The sequence below is a fragment of the Papio anubis genome, chromosome 10, assembly GCF_008728515.1.
Source record: "Papio anubis isolate 15944 chromosome 10, Panubis1.0, whole genome shotgun sequence".
In the NCBI taxonomy this organism is placed as follows: domain Eukaryota; kingdom Metazoa; phylum Chordata; class Mammalia; order Primates; family Cercopithecidae; genus Papio; species Papio anubis.
In genome coordinates, this window is record NC_044985.1 from 54,445,457 (window position 1) to 54,457,633 (window position 12,177).

At 49.9% G+C, this 12,177-nt stretch overlaps 1 protein-coding gene and 1 pseudogene across 2 annotated transcripts; one reads left to right on the forward strand and one right to left on the reverse strand.

The window, feature by feature from the left end:
• Positions 1-1,068: 1,068 nt before the first annotated feature.
• LOC101022506 lies at positions 1,069-3,090 on the reverse strand (annotated as a pseudogene). Its single transcript, XR_004176551.1, has one exon. The product of XR_004176551.1 is annotated as a translation initiation factor IF-2-like (transcript).
• A 317-nt stretch (positions 3,091-3,407) lies between these two features.
• Positions 3,408-6,626, forward strand: SP5 (Sp5 transcription factor). Its single transcript, XM_003907588.3, has 2 exons — positions 3,408-4,208; positions 4,897-6,626. The coding sequence occupies exons 1-2, from the start codon at positions 4,158-4,160 to the stop codon at positions 6,040-6,042; spliced, it is 1,197 nt and encodes a 398-aa protein (XP_003907637.1). The 5' UTR covers positions 3,408-4,157; the 3' UTR covers positions 6,043-6,626.
• The last annotated feature ends 5,551 nt before the right edge of the window (positions 6,627-12,177 follow it).

The following is a 12,177-nucleotide window of genomic DNA, read 5'->3' on the forward strand; positions in this document are numbered from 1 at the left end:
AGCTTCAAAAGGCTGCCGAGGGACTGCTCTGAGAATTCTTAGTTGTAGATAACTGAAGAAATGTATGTGCAGCCTCCTGCGATTCAGTGCCGCATTAGCACGGGGGAAATAATTCTGCCTCCACCCTCCCAGAACCTTTAGTATAGCAACGATTTAACTAGGCAGATATAGGCAATTGTAAAGTTCAGTCTCCTTGGCAAGGAAAGGGGAGATCCAGCCAGTTAAGAAACATCTTACTGTGAAAGTCCAAAGAATTAAGAATTTGCTGAAATGATCTAAATAATATCTAGATTTTTAAAAAATCAGCTGGAGAGGGGTGACTGTCTAGTTGGATTTATGCCAGAGCCGTGCATCCCTTCTTGCTTCAAGAAAATGCCCGAGGCGAGGTACCAAGCTTGGGATGGAAGTAGCAACCCCAGAGTTAATCCCAGAGAGCGCAGAGCTGGTCCGTCCCCTGAGCAAGTGTCGCTGCGGGTTCACCTATCCGCCTCTTCCTCTCTCAGGTGGCAAGCAGTTGGCGCTCGCCGCCCGCCCGCGAAGAAACTGCAATGCAAACTTCCCAGCCTCGGAACCCCGCTGCTTGGAGAGCAACTCTGCTGTGCCAGCCGCAGCCAGGAGACTGGTATTCAACCTCCCCGCCCCCCGCCACGGTTAAAGTTTGCTCCACATTCGCAGCTCCCACCCCACCCCCATCTCCGCCCTGAGGCAGGAGGACCACATAGGAGTTCCTGGGTCCACCGTGCGCAAACACACCCACCAACAAAAGAAAGCCCATTAAATCTTCCCTCCTGTGAACTCGCGCCCCAGCGGATACCTCTTTGAACTGACCCCCGCCCCCGCAGCCCCCGCGCTGTCTGGGGCGCGCCTGGCCCTCCCGGGCATGCTCCCTCCCCCCGGCTGCGCACTTTTGCAGCGCGCTCGGTCTTTGATGTCTCTTTACATTATGGCAGAGCAGCCACACGCTCTTCCCGGGCGCAGGGCTTTGTGTAATGGAACTGACATTTGGCCTTGATACCTGTATCTCTTGGTGATTGCAACAAATTTCTAAAATAAATATTGTACTTTGATCTCCCAGCATTGCATTTTTAATGGACGCTCTCAACATTACTTCATTAAGAACTTTTTTCAGGAGCTCCGAGGGCCAAGGGGGTTGGGGGAGACTAAACAGCTATTCGGCAAAGTCTCTCTCCAAACTTCAGCTGGGGCCTGGGAGGACCGGACTCTTGGGCGGGTTTTCACAAATGGAGATGAGGCCAAGAGCAGCCGACTGCGACCACTCAAGAGAGGGCCTTCTGTACGCTCAGCACAGTCCTAAAGACCTTGCATATATTAACTCTTAAACCTACAGCCACTTTACAAGGGGTGCACTATTGTAACTCCCATTTTACAAACCGCAAAACTGAGGTACACAGAGGCTGAGTACCTTGCTTGCCAAGGTCACCAACTAGAAAGTGTCAAGGCGGGAAAAATGTCTTCAGAGAGCTCGGACTCCGAGCTCTTAACCACCAAGCCACTAACTTTCACCCTGTTGCCCACTGATGGTGGTTTAACTGACTAGTGGGGGCATCTTGGAGAAAAAGCTAACTCCTATAACTATGGAGATGTGAAATGGCTCTTCTGGCCTTTTTGGGAAAGTAGCTATCAGATTCAACAAAAAGGGCTGCCTTCCATCCTGCTTAGCCAGGCCCTGCCCGCCTTCCTGGGAAAGGAGACTTCGAAGAGCTCAAGGGAGCTAGAAAGGAAACAAGCGCTAAGGCACCAGATCGCTTCGACGGTGCGGGCATGTGCAGGCGCGAGTGCGTGCCAAGGGACTCTCTGGCCTCTGACTTGCATCCGGGAAAGGGCTCCCTCGGGTCCCACGCTTCTCCAAGACTCAAACCCTGGACGGGACCGTGGTAAGGAGCAGGTCGGCCACGCCTCCGATGAAACCACTAAGGTCTCTCCCCTTCTCCGCTCCCAGAGCAGCTATCTCATCTTCAGAAGCCAGATCGAGTTGGCCAAGCTGTGTGGTCGCCGCTCGCGTTCTAGAGGGGACAGCTCGTTGCGGGAGATGGGCGCGGTGCGAGTGCAGGATGTGCGAGGGACCCATTGTTTTGGGGTCGCAAGCAGCCCACCCGTCTTCAGTACGATATTCTCTCCCGCAGGCTCGCCCGTGGGAGAAGGTGGGCCCGGAGGCATCGCGTCCCCGACCCCTGATGGAAGTGCGGAGGGCATCCTTATACGGCCCAGACTCCGAGTCCGCTGTAGTTAGGCTAACCTCTGACGCTGCATTGGGAGATAGGTCATCCCGTCCGTCGTCTCCCGTCCGTCCCCGGTCGCGGTGCGGTTCCGTGAGGAAGACGGGCAGAGAGGCCGGGCGCGAGCTGATTAGGGGCTCCCCCACGGTCGGCGGCCTGGAGAGTGGAGACCGTGTCCGCCAGGAGGTGGGTGGGGGAAAGGAGTAGGCCGAGCTCTGCAGTGCGGTCTCGCGAGCCGGGGCCGCTAGGCCTCCAACACGGTTCCGCGCCCCTAATGCCCCAGGGCGGTGAGGACCCCTCGGCGCCCCGCCCACCTCTTCCTCCTTCCCGGCCCGCGCGCCCTGGGGAAGCGATCCCGGGGGAAGTGATCCCGGGGTCTGCAGTGCCGGGGCAGGACGCGCCCTGCGCCCTGGGTCTGGAGGAGGCAGACGGCCCTCCTCGGCAGGAAGTGAGCGGCCAGGGAGGGATGGGGATCACCCAAGCCCCGGAAAGCGCGACCCTGCCCATGGCAAAGCACGCCCCGCGCCTGGTGAGGAACTTTTTGTTTCCAAAGGTGACAGGAACAAATTTGTACTGACTTTTCTCCCCCCTTCGGGGTTCTCTCTGGTATGATTTGTGGTTTGTGGAACCACAACAACCAGGCTTCCTAGACCGCGCCTCACTTTTTTCAAGTAGTTCTTGGTCTGTCAGGCTTGCGAAAGCGCGCGCTGCCTTGGCGGGGCTCCGAGCGAGAAATCACCAGCGGTACTGGGGCTTTCGGCCCCCCACAGCCCGGCCCGGGCCTCCTGGGGGTCCAGGGTGGCCTAGGGAGAAGGGGGCGGAACAGCACAGCTTCTCCCCCTCAGATGGGCATGACGGGTCGCCTTGGGTGTCCTGCCAAGCTCAGCTTTGCGGGTATGCGCGGCGCGGGTGTTTTTCCCAGGTCCACACTTTGCAAAAGTTGTGGCCTGAGGAAAACTTCCAGGTCGCCAGCAGGAACGTCACAGGAGAGCCCCGGTAGCTCGTCAGGCGGGTGGCCCTGGAGCGTGCGCGCCACCCAACGCCGCGCTGGGCGGCCGCCCGGCCCCGCCCCAGGTCACAGCCCTGCCCTCGGCCCCACCGCGGCGGGCGGGGGACACGCGGCGGGCCGGGCGCGGTCGGTCCCACGCCCCACCGAGGGCCTCGCTTGGGTCCGCTGTGTGCGCGGGCGGGTGAGTGTGCGGCGAGGGTGCAGGGTGTACAAATAAATACAGGGGAGAGTTACACTCCTTCCTGTCTCAAAGTCCGGCGCCTGGAAGCCGAAGGCAGATTTTTCTAGAGATAACAAAGACACTTTGTCACTTTGGGCGCTGCCTCGGTGCAAATCTTTAATTGCAAGTGTGTGTGTGTGTGGGGGGGGGGGGGGGGGGGGGGGAAGAGTGTCTCGAGCAACCCAAGCGCGGGTCTCCAGGCGGCAAGGCCCCCTTTGATCAGGAAAATCCAATTATTTGTGTATATACATTTCCCACATAGTGATTACTTCATTAATTGTCCCGCCTTTATCTCCTCCCTTCCCATCCCCCCTAATAATCAGTTCTTTTATCCAGACCAACAAACACACCATAGGAGCTTTGTGGATTCAAAGGATTTGCTTTCGCTTCTGAAAGAGCCGCTATTCTTTGATGATTGGGTAGCGGCAAACTTCAAAGCCATAAATCTTCCCTCTGACTGGCTGGCGGCCCAGCAAAGTCCTTATCAAATTCTTGGAGGTGATCCTGAAGCGCTCAGACCGCGCGCGGGGCTAGCGAGCGGGGCGCGGCGAGGGGCGAGGGCGGGGAGGGCCCCGGCGCGCAGAGCAGGCGCCGGGGAGGCAGGCTGGGCGGTCGTTCGTCCTCGCCTTCGTGTGTCCATGCCTCGGTGGCGGCGCCCCGCTCCGCAGCCAGCGGCCTGCAAGCCGTAACCATGGCCGCGGTGGCCGTCCTCCGGAACGACTCGCTGCAGGCCTTTCTCCAGGTTAGGGCCAAGCCCGGAGGGGGCGGGAGAAAGGTGGAAAAGGCCACGTCCGGATCTCTCCTGGTACTCCGTGCACCTTGAACCTCAAAGGGAACCCAACCGATGGGTGCAGCTGGAGCCTGGCCTAGGGGTACCCACGCCAACTTCACACCTAATCCGGTGTGGCCTTTGCGGGAGGGACGCGTGGATCCGGGATTGTTCGGAGGTGCCCGGCTGGCCGAGAACAGGACGGGAGCTCACCCTGCTGGGCCCTCCTGCTGACTTCAGCCTGGGGCGGGCCGGGGAGGAGCGCGAGGGCAGTGAGGACAAGAGAGCTTAAAAGGTGGGAGGGAGGGTGGCCGGGCGGCGGGGTTGTGGGTGTTTCCCGACTCTTACCACCGAGCCGGGAGCGGCCCGTCGGACGCCTCCCCCTCCCACTTTGCGCCTGCTTCCTCTAAGGCTGGACGGCGTCTCAGTGCACCAAGTAGTTTAGCAAGAAGCGCTCGCGTGCCCCACGTTCAGGTAGTGCAGGCACCAAAAGTTTCCCGCGGCCGGTGGGTGCGTGCGTGGAGTGCGGTGGCGGGGGAGGGACGGCCGGGACGGAAGAGTGGCGGCAGTATAATAGTGGGCGTGGGGTCGGCGGGCTGGCCCGGAGTCCGCGCTTGGAGCTAACCTTTTGTCTCTTCTCCCTCCCTCGCCGCCTATGCAGGACCGCACCCCCAGCGCCTCCCCGGACCTGGGCAAGCACTCGCCCCTGGCACTGCTGGCCGCCACCTGTAGCCGCATCGGCCAGCCTGGCGCGACGGCGCCCCCGGACTTCCTGCAGGTGCCCTACGACCCCGCGCTGGGCTCACCCTCCAGGCTCTTCCACCCGTGGACCGCCGACATGCCGGCGCACTCGCCAGGCGCACTGCCGCCCCCGCACCCCAGCCTGGGGCTGACGCCGCAGAAGACGCACCTGCAGCCGTCCTTCGGGGCTGCGCACGAGCTTCCCCTCACACCCCCCGCCGACCCCTCGTACCCCTACGAGTTCTCGCCGGTCAAGATGCTGCCCTCGAGCATGGCGGCTCTGCCCGCCAGCTGCGCGCCCGCCTACGTGCCCTATGCGGCGCAGGCCGCGCTGCCGCCCGGCTACTCCAACCTGCTGCCCCCGCCGCCGCCGCCGCCCCCGCCGCCCACCTGCCGCCAGTTGTCACCCAACCCGGCCCCCGACGACCTCCCGTGGTGGAGCATCCCGCAGGCGGGGGCCGGACCGGGGGCCTCCAGGGTTCCGGGAAGCGGCCTCTCCGGAGCCTGTGCCGGGGCTCCCCACGCGCCCCGCTTCCCCGCCTCTGCGGCCGCTGCTGCTGCGGCCGCCGCCGCCCTGCAAAGAGGCTTGGTGTTGGGCCCGTCGGACTTTGCGCAGTACCAGAGCCAGATCGCCGCGCTGCTGCAGACCAAGGCCCCCCTGGCGGCCACGGCCAGGAGGTGCCGCCGCTGCCGCTGCCCCAACTGCCAGGCGGCGGGCGGCGCCCCCGAGGCGGAGCCGGGCAAGAAGAAGCAGCACGTGTGCCACGTGCCGGGCTGCGGCAAGGTGTACGGGAAGACGTCGCACCTGAAGGCGCACCTGCGCTGGCACACGGGCGAGCGGCCCTTCGTGTGCAACTGGCTCTTCTGCGGGAAGAGCTTCACGCGCTCGGACGAGCTGCAGCGGCACCTGCGGACTCACACGGGCGAGAAGCGCTTCGCCTGTCCCGAGTGTGGCAAGCGCTTCATGCGCAGCGACCACCTCGCCAAGCACGTGAAGACGCACCAGAATAAGAAGCTCAAAGTCGCTGAGGCCGGGGTTAAGCGGGAGGACCCGCGGGACCTGTGAGCCCTCCCGGAGGTGGACCCCCTTCCCAGCACCTCTGCGGGAGATCCGGGGACCTGTGGGCAGCTGGCGGAGGGGAGACTCAGCAGACGGACCCTCCCTGTTGCCTGCCTCCCAAAATGGAGCCAGGCTCCCAGCTTCCCCTACCCTCGGACACAGGGACCTAGTTCCCAGGAGCGGGGAGGTAGGGTTGGTGCTGGGGCATTTGGGTTATAATTGGGAGCTCTGCCTTACCCCAGGGCGGTTCCAAACTCTAAACCGTTCCCACCGTCTGGGAGACCTACAGTTTTGGGGGACCACCCTGGGCTGGCCTTGTATATAGGAAATACTGCTGAAATGAAGCGAAAGGAACTTGGGAGATTTGAAATAGTGCTCGGGTTTTCGCTAGGACCGGTTTGGGCTTTGTACAGGTTATTTAATAGCTTTGTTAAAAATAATTATAATAATTATAACATTAATAAAAATGTTGCTTTTGTCTTCAGCTCCATGCAGAGCTACAGCATGATATGTCTCTGTAAAGTGATCAGCAGTTGCACCGTGAAAATAAATACGTTAACTCAGGGGTCACTACAGGAAGACCCCGCTGAGCCGGTCTCATTTGATCTTTTCTTCTTCTGGGAGGCTGTACTAAGGGGTAGGGTTTCACCGGGAATTTGATGGTTCCTATAGTCTGCCTATGTCGGAGGTTTCTTTGGTTTGGAAGAATCTGGGCAAATGTGTTGGGTTCAGGAATGGAAAAAGGCAGGCAATTCCGTTTTGTGGTAAAGAGGTAGGGCAAGATTTTTCAATCACAACTTGAGTTTCTCATGCGGCCTTAGGACTTCACCCGAGACTGTTTCTCTTCCAAGTTTGCTTTTACCTGACGAATTCCTTGTGGCTTTCCATTTGTTGGTACTCTCGGGACAGGTTACAACTATGCTGGTGTTAAGAGAGGTATTAGAGGCGCGAGGGTCTGTTCACAGGTGAGACTTTGGGGAGAGGTACAGAGAAAAGGGACCCTTGTTCAGGTTGGTCTTTGCCTGGGAAAAAACCAAGAAGATAGTTTGCCAGTCGTCACTCCTGTATTTCAGTCCCGTCATGATACCCAGCGTTGTCTTGCTTGTTTTCTTCTTAATCTTGCTGTGGAAATCTTAACAAGTCTTATTTCACAGTAACAACCCAGGGATTTCTGGTTAGGCCAGGACGTTTAGTTCCATTTTGTATCTGAATTTTTTTATGTTTTAAATCATTGAAGTAGTCTAAGATTTTCTCAGGGAAGAACCAGGAATACTCATGGTTTGGAAATGTGGAAATAGGGTATTTTTTTGTCTAGGTGCCTCGCCTTTCTCTAAAAGTTGAAGTTTTGAAGTTTACAAATGTTTTATCAAGTGTCTAACTCCTTGATATTTTCTAATATTTGAGTTTTTAAACCTGTAACTGCACGTTTAATCAGTAGTTAAATCTTCTGATTTAAGATTAGCAAAGAATAGAAAATGTTCTAAATTTTATTAACATGTTAAGCTAGCATCATTAATGCCGAATTTTAATAGAGCCGAATAATCTTTTCATGATAGTAGAAGTGTCTACAAATTGATAGGATTTCACAGTTTACAAACTGCTTTTACCTTGCCTTTTGTTTGAAGTCAAACTGAAGGATCAGTTCTTAAAAGCTTTGAGGGTTGTTCTTGAATTCTTAGATGAAGTAAAACACAAACATCAACATAATTCGGGTGAAAATTACTTTTATACTCCTAAGAAATAGCATTTTTTTATTCTTTAACTTGGGACAAGGTAGTAAATGAGTATTAGATTCATAGTGGCAATATGCCATAGAATAACGGATATTGGAACTATTTAATGACTAATTAGAATGTGAGTCTTCATGGTTCTTCACCTGGTAAGAGGAGTTTGGGTTAAATTTTCAAGCGTGTGGCAGTTTTGCAAGCAATAGTGATGAAGTTGCTAGGCAGTAACATTAATATACACCTAAATATGTAATCTTAATCAAAATCATTAGATCTAAGTCATTATATTAAGATTACACATTTTGATGTATAAATCAATGTGAAAAGTTACAGAAACTCTCACCTTTCCCTAAAAAGTTACAGAAACTCCCATCTGAACCATACCCCAGGATTAACTATAGATTCAGAAAAGGATTTTTGAAAAGTTTTGGGAAAGAGGAATCCTTGTTAGAGAGTGAAAAGACCAAGGGCTTTGGTCTTTTTGAAATGATTTGAAATGATTCTTTCATCTAAAAGAATGACCTTGGTAGAGAAAGAAAAATAGCAATTTAAAAATGAGTCTACTAGCTATTATTGACAGAGCCAATCATTTATTTAGTATCCAAACAGAAGAAGTGTTGAAGATAAAGTTTTCTTATATTTTTTTGGTTAAGCATATGGAATTTAGTATCTAAAGAAATGAGATATTGGAGATAGATAACTCTGTGGTTATTAAGAGGAAAAACTAGATAAACTATATACAATTTTTTAAAGCAGAACAAAGTTATATGACAAAATAACTTTCTTATGGTTTTACTTAATTGCACCTGCAAATTGAAAAAGTATGGTCTTTAACTTGGTACAACTGAAAGGCTTGCTGATTGTACACTGCAAATCTGATAGAATTTGTAACGTTTAAAAAGTAGGCAGCATTTAAAAAGTAAGTTTAATCCACCAACTTTATTCAAGGTTTCACTTAAAGATCCCAGCACACAATTCAATTAAGTTTAAAAAACTAATTGAAGAAAATATGTTAATGATTGCCTCAAATGTCAGTAGACATTGTAGATTTTAAAGCAACTGTTTTGTTAGCATGCAAATATAATGTAGAGTGTTACATTCTTTAAAAATACTAAAATTCGTGTGATGTTACTTTAATTTTAACAGTTTTTGGACCATTTTGAGCAAGAGCATGGAAACATGGAGAAATTGAAATATCAGTAAATTAGAAATTAGTAAATTAAAATATCAGTTAATTTAGAATTGTGCATTTCTGAATTTATTAACACTGTAGTTTTCTGCTTTTCTCAAGAAAAAATTGTGTAATAATACCCTTAACTGATCACTAGTTTTAAATAGTTCTGATAATGAATGAAAGTAAATAATGTTAAAGAAAATACAACTGTAATCTCCATGTTATTTTCTAGTTTCAACTAGTGTTTAAATCTTGTGACTATATTATATTTTCTTTTTTTTTTTTTTTTTTTTGAAATGGAGTCTCGCTCTGTCGCCAGGCTACAGTGCAGTGGCACCATCTCAGCTAACTGCAACCTCTGCCTCCCGGGTTCAAGCAGTTCTCCTGCCTCAGCCTCCTAAGTACCTGGGACTACAGGTGCGTGCCACCACACCCGGCTAATTTTTGTATGTTTAGTAGAGACGGGGTTTTACCATGTTGGCCAGGATGGTCTCGATCTCCTGACCTTATGATCTGCCCACCTTGGCCTCCCAAAGTGCTGGGATTACAGGCGTGAGCCACTGTGCCCTGCCTTATATTGTATATTATTTTAAATTATTTTACCTTAATCAAACAAGACATGCCAATTAAAAAATTAATCTTGCCAAGAATGCCTCTTGCAGAAACCTATTTGAAACAATGACATTTGTAGAAAAGTCAGGTTTTTTTTACCCCAAGATGTACTATTTTCTATTCTAATATTGTGGGGTTTTAAGTATTAGTTTAAAGCAACATCGTCAGTGTTTTCTATTTATTTCATTTCTGCTATGACTGTTTCACAGAATGTTTTTATAGCTGTAGCTATGACTTCAAATTCATGTAAACATCTAGTAAGTTGTTTGGGACTCTAAAATTGCAAGCCACTTTACTTGCATTAGCTCATCACATTAAATAATGACAAGTCAAGGTAAGTTGACCATTCTCACTGGGAAATAGCCTGTGTTATAGAATCAGATTCAAACCTTAAGCTTTGTGTTATAGTAAGTGCAATTATAGTTTGCTAATGTCCCAAATTGAGGGCCACTCAAAACAAGTGATATTAATTTTCTGTTAAATATCATGACCTTCTTCTGGTTTGCATGATAGAGAGAACTTTAGAGTAAGAGACCCAGGGCAGTTTTGAAATGTTATGCACCACCATAGTTCAATAGAGTAGGAAAAAATAAGGAAAATAGATAAGATGTATGTTGGTAATGAGATATATGTTTAGATTAATACAACAAAAGAACATGTTTCATTATTGGACCACTATAATGGTAACCTGATTAGTGTGGCATGTGATTTATTTAATATAGACAGTAAATTTTTCTCTGATGTTGTTCAGACTCAACACATTTTTGTATAAAGATCTTGATGTCCGTTGCTCCTTCCTTGATTATTTTTAAAGAATCTGATATGTTGCCAGAGACAGCAGTGTTTCAGATTAATTTATGGACATTGTAGAATAATTTAATGTTCCTGACTGTAATGAACAAGTGGTATTTGTTCAACAAAGATGTAATCAAACAGCTATGGACTGATAGTTTCTCAGTTGTTTTGCTATTACAACTTATTACCAATTGAAGATTTGTACATGAAGATTGATATAGTTTCATGCTGACATTTTGATGACTTCCCTTTCTAGACCTTATGCACTTTTCTTTCCGTGTCTTCAGCAATTATCTAAAGTATAATCCTCCACTGGATATTTGAGACTTAATTCATAAATCAACCCATGCATATGAACTATAGTAGTATCTGCACAACACATAATAACCCACATTAACTAATATATTTTGGTTGTCTACGTAATACCAAAATTTAATTCAGGGTAAATAAACCCAGCTCTCAGTTTGATACCACCGGGAAAATCTGCAGCTTTCCCTTTTTAAAAAGTTGTTTCGGCAGTATGAAGATTCATTATGCCTATTTTGAAATGGAAGTTTGTTTAACAGTAAAACTATTCATCTAATATTTTCATTACTTGTCAAAATTCTGACATCAAAATACACTAAAATTTTCTAAAGTCTAAGGCAGTGTCTTCATGTCATCTGATTTTTTCATATAGTTAAACCAGTCATATATGGGTGCTTTCTAATCATTTTATGTTTAGCATAATCTAAAACACAGATGGAAAACATCTGGCCCTCGCTTAATTTTACCCAATTCATGAGGCAAATATCAAGGCTAACTCATTTATGCTTATGGTTGGGAAAATGTGTCCTAATTTTAAAAATATTTGGTGGCAACTTCCTAAAAGTCTACATCAGATACCATGAAAGCTCATTTCTCTTATCTCTATGTGAGTTTTATTCTTATAAATTCTATGTCTTGCTTTCTTTTCCATTCTGACTTGTGGATGTCACATGTCTTCTATATATTCATGTCCATCTCTAGCATGGAAACTTTCATTTTGTGTCATGTATCTCTCTTGCTTTTCTCAAAGTATTTATGTCCATGATTTTATTTTGCTCCCAATAATGCAGAACTCAACAGGATTCTAAACTGTAGTATTTTAAATCTATTGTTTCGGTTTTTTGTTGTTGTTGTTGTTGTTGTTGTTTGAAACAGAGTCTCTGGCCGGGCGCGGTGGCTCAAGCCTGTAATCCCAGCACTTTGGGAGGCCGAGACGGGCGGATCACGAGGTCAGGAGTTCGAGACCATCCTGGCTAACACGGTGAAACCCCGTCTCTACTAAAAAATACGAAAAACTAGCCGGGCGAGGTGGCAGGCGCCTGTAGTCCCGGCTACTCGGGAGACTGAGGCAGGAGAATGGCGTAAAAACCCGGGAGGCGGAGCTTGCAGTGAGCTGAGATCCGGCCACTGCACTCCAGCCTGGGCGACACAGCGAGACTCCGTCTCAAAAAAAAAAAAAAAAAAAAAGAAACAGAGTCTCACCCTGTCACCCAGGCTGGAGTGCAGTGGCACGATCTTGGCTCACTGCAACTTCTGCCTCCTGGATTCAAGTGATTCTCCTGCCTCAGCCTCCCAAGTAGTGGGATTACAGGTGCCCGCCATCACACCCAGCTAATTTTTTTTTTTTTTTTTTTTTTTTTTTTTGTTTTGTTTTTTTGAGACAGAGTCTTGCTCTGCCACCCAGGCTGAAGTGCAGTGGTGCTGTGTCCGCTCACCGCAAGCTCCACCTCCCGGGTTCACGCCATTCTCCTGCCTCAGCCTCCCGAGTAGCTGGGACTACAGGCGCCCGCCACCACACCGGACTAA

Coding starts and splice junctions, on each gene's coding strand:
- SP5 (XM_003907588.3), top strand. CDS start 4,158: ATGGCCGCGGTGGCCGTCCTCCGGAACGACTCGCTGCAGGCCTTTCTC. Junction 4,209..4,896: donor CGCTGCAGGCCTTTCTCCAG/GTTAGGGCCAAG, acceptor CCGCCTATGCAG/GACCGCACCCCCAGCGCCTC.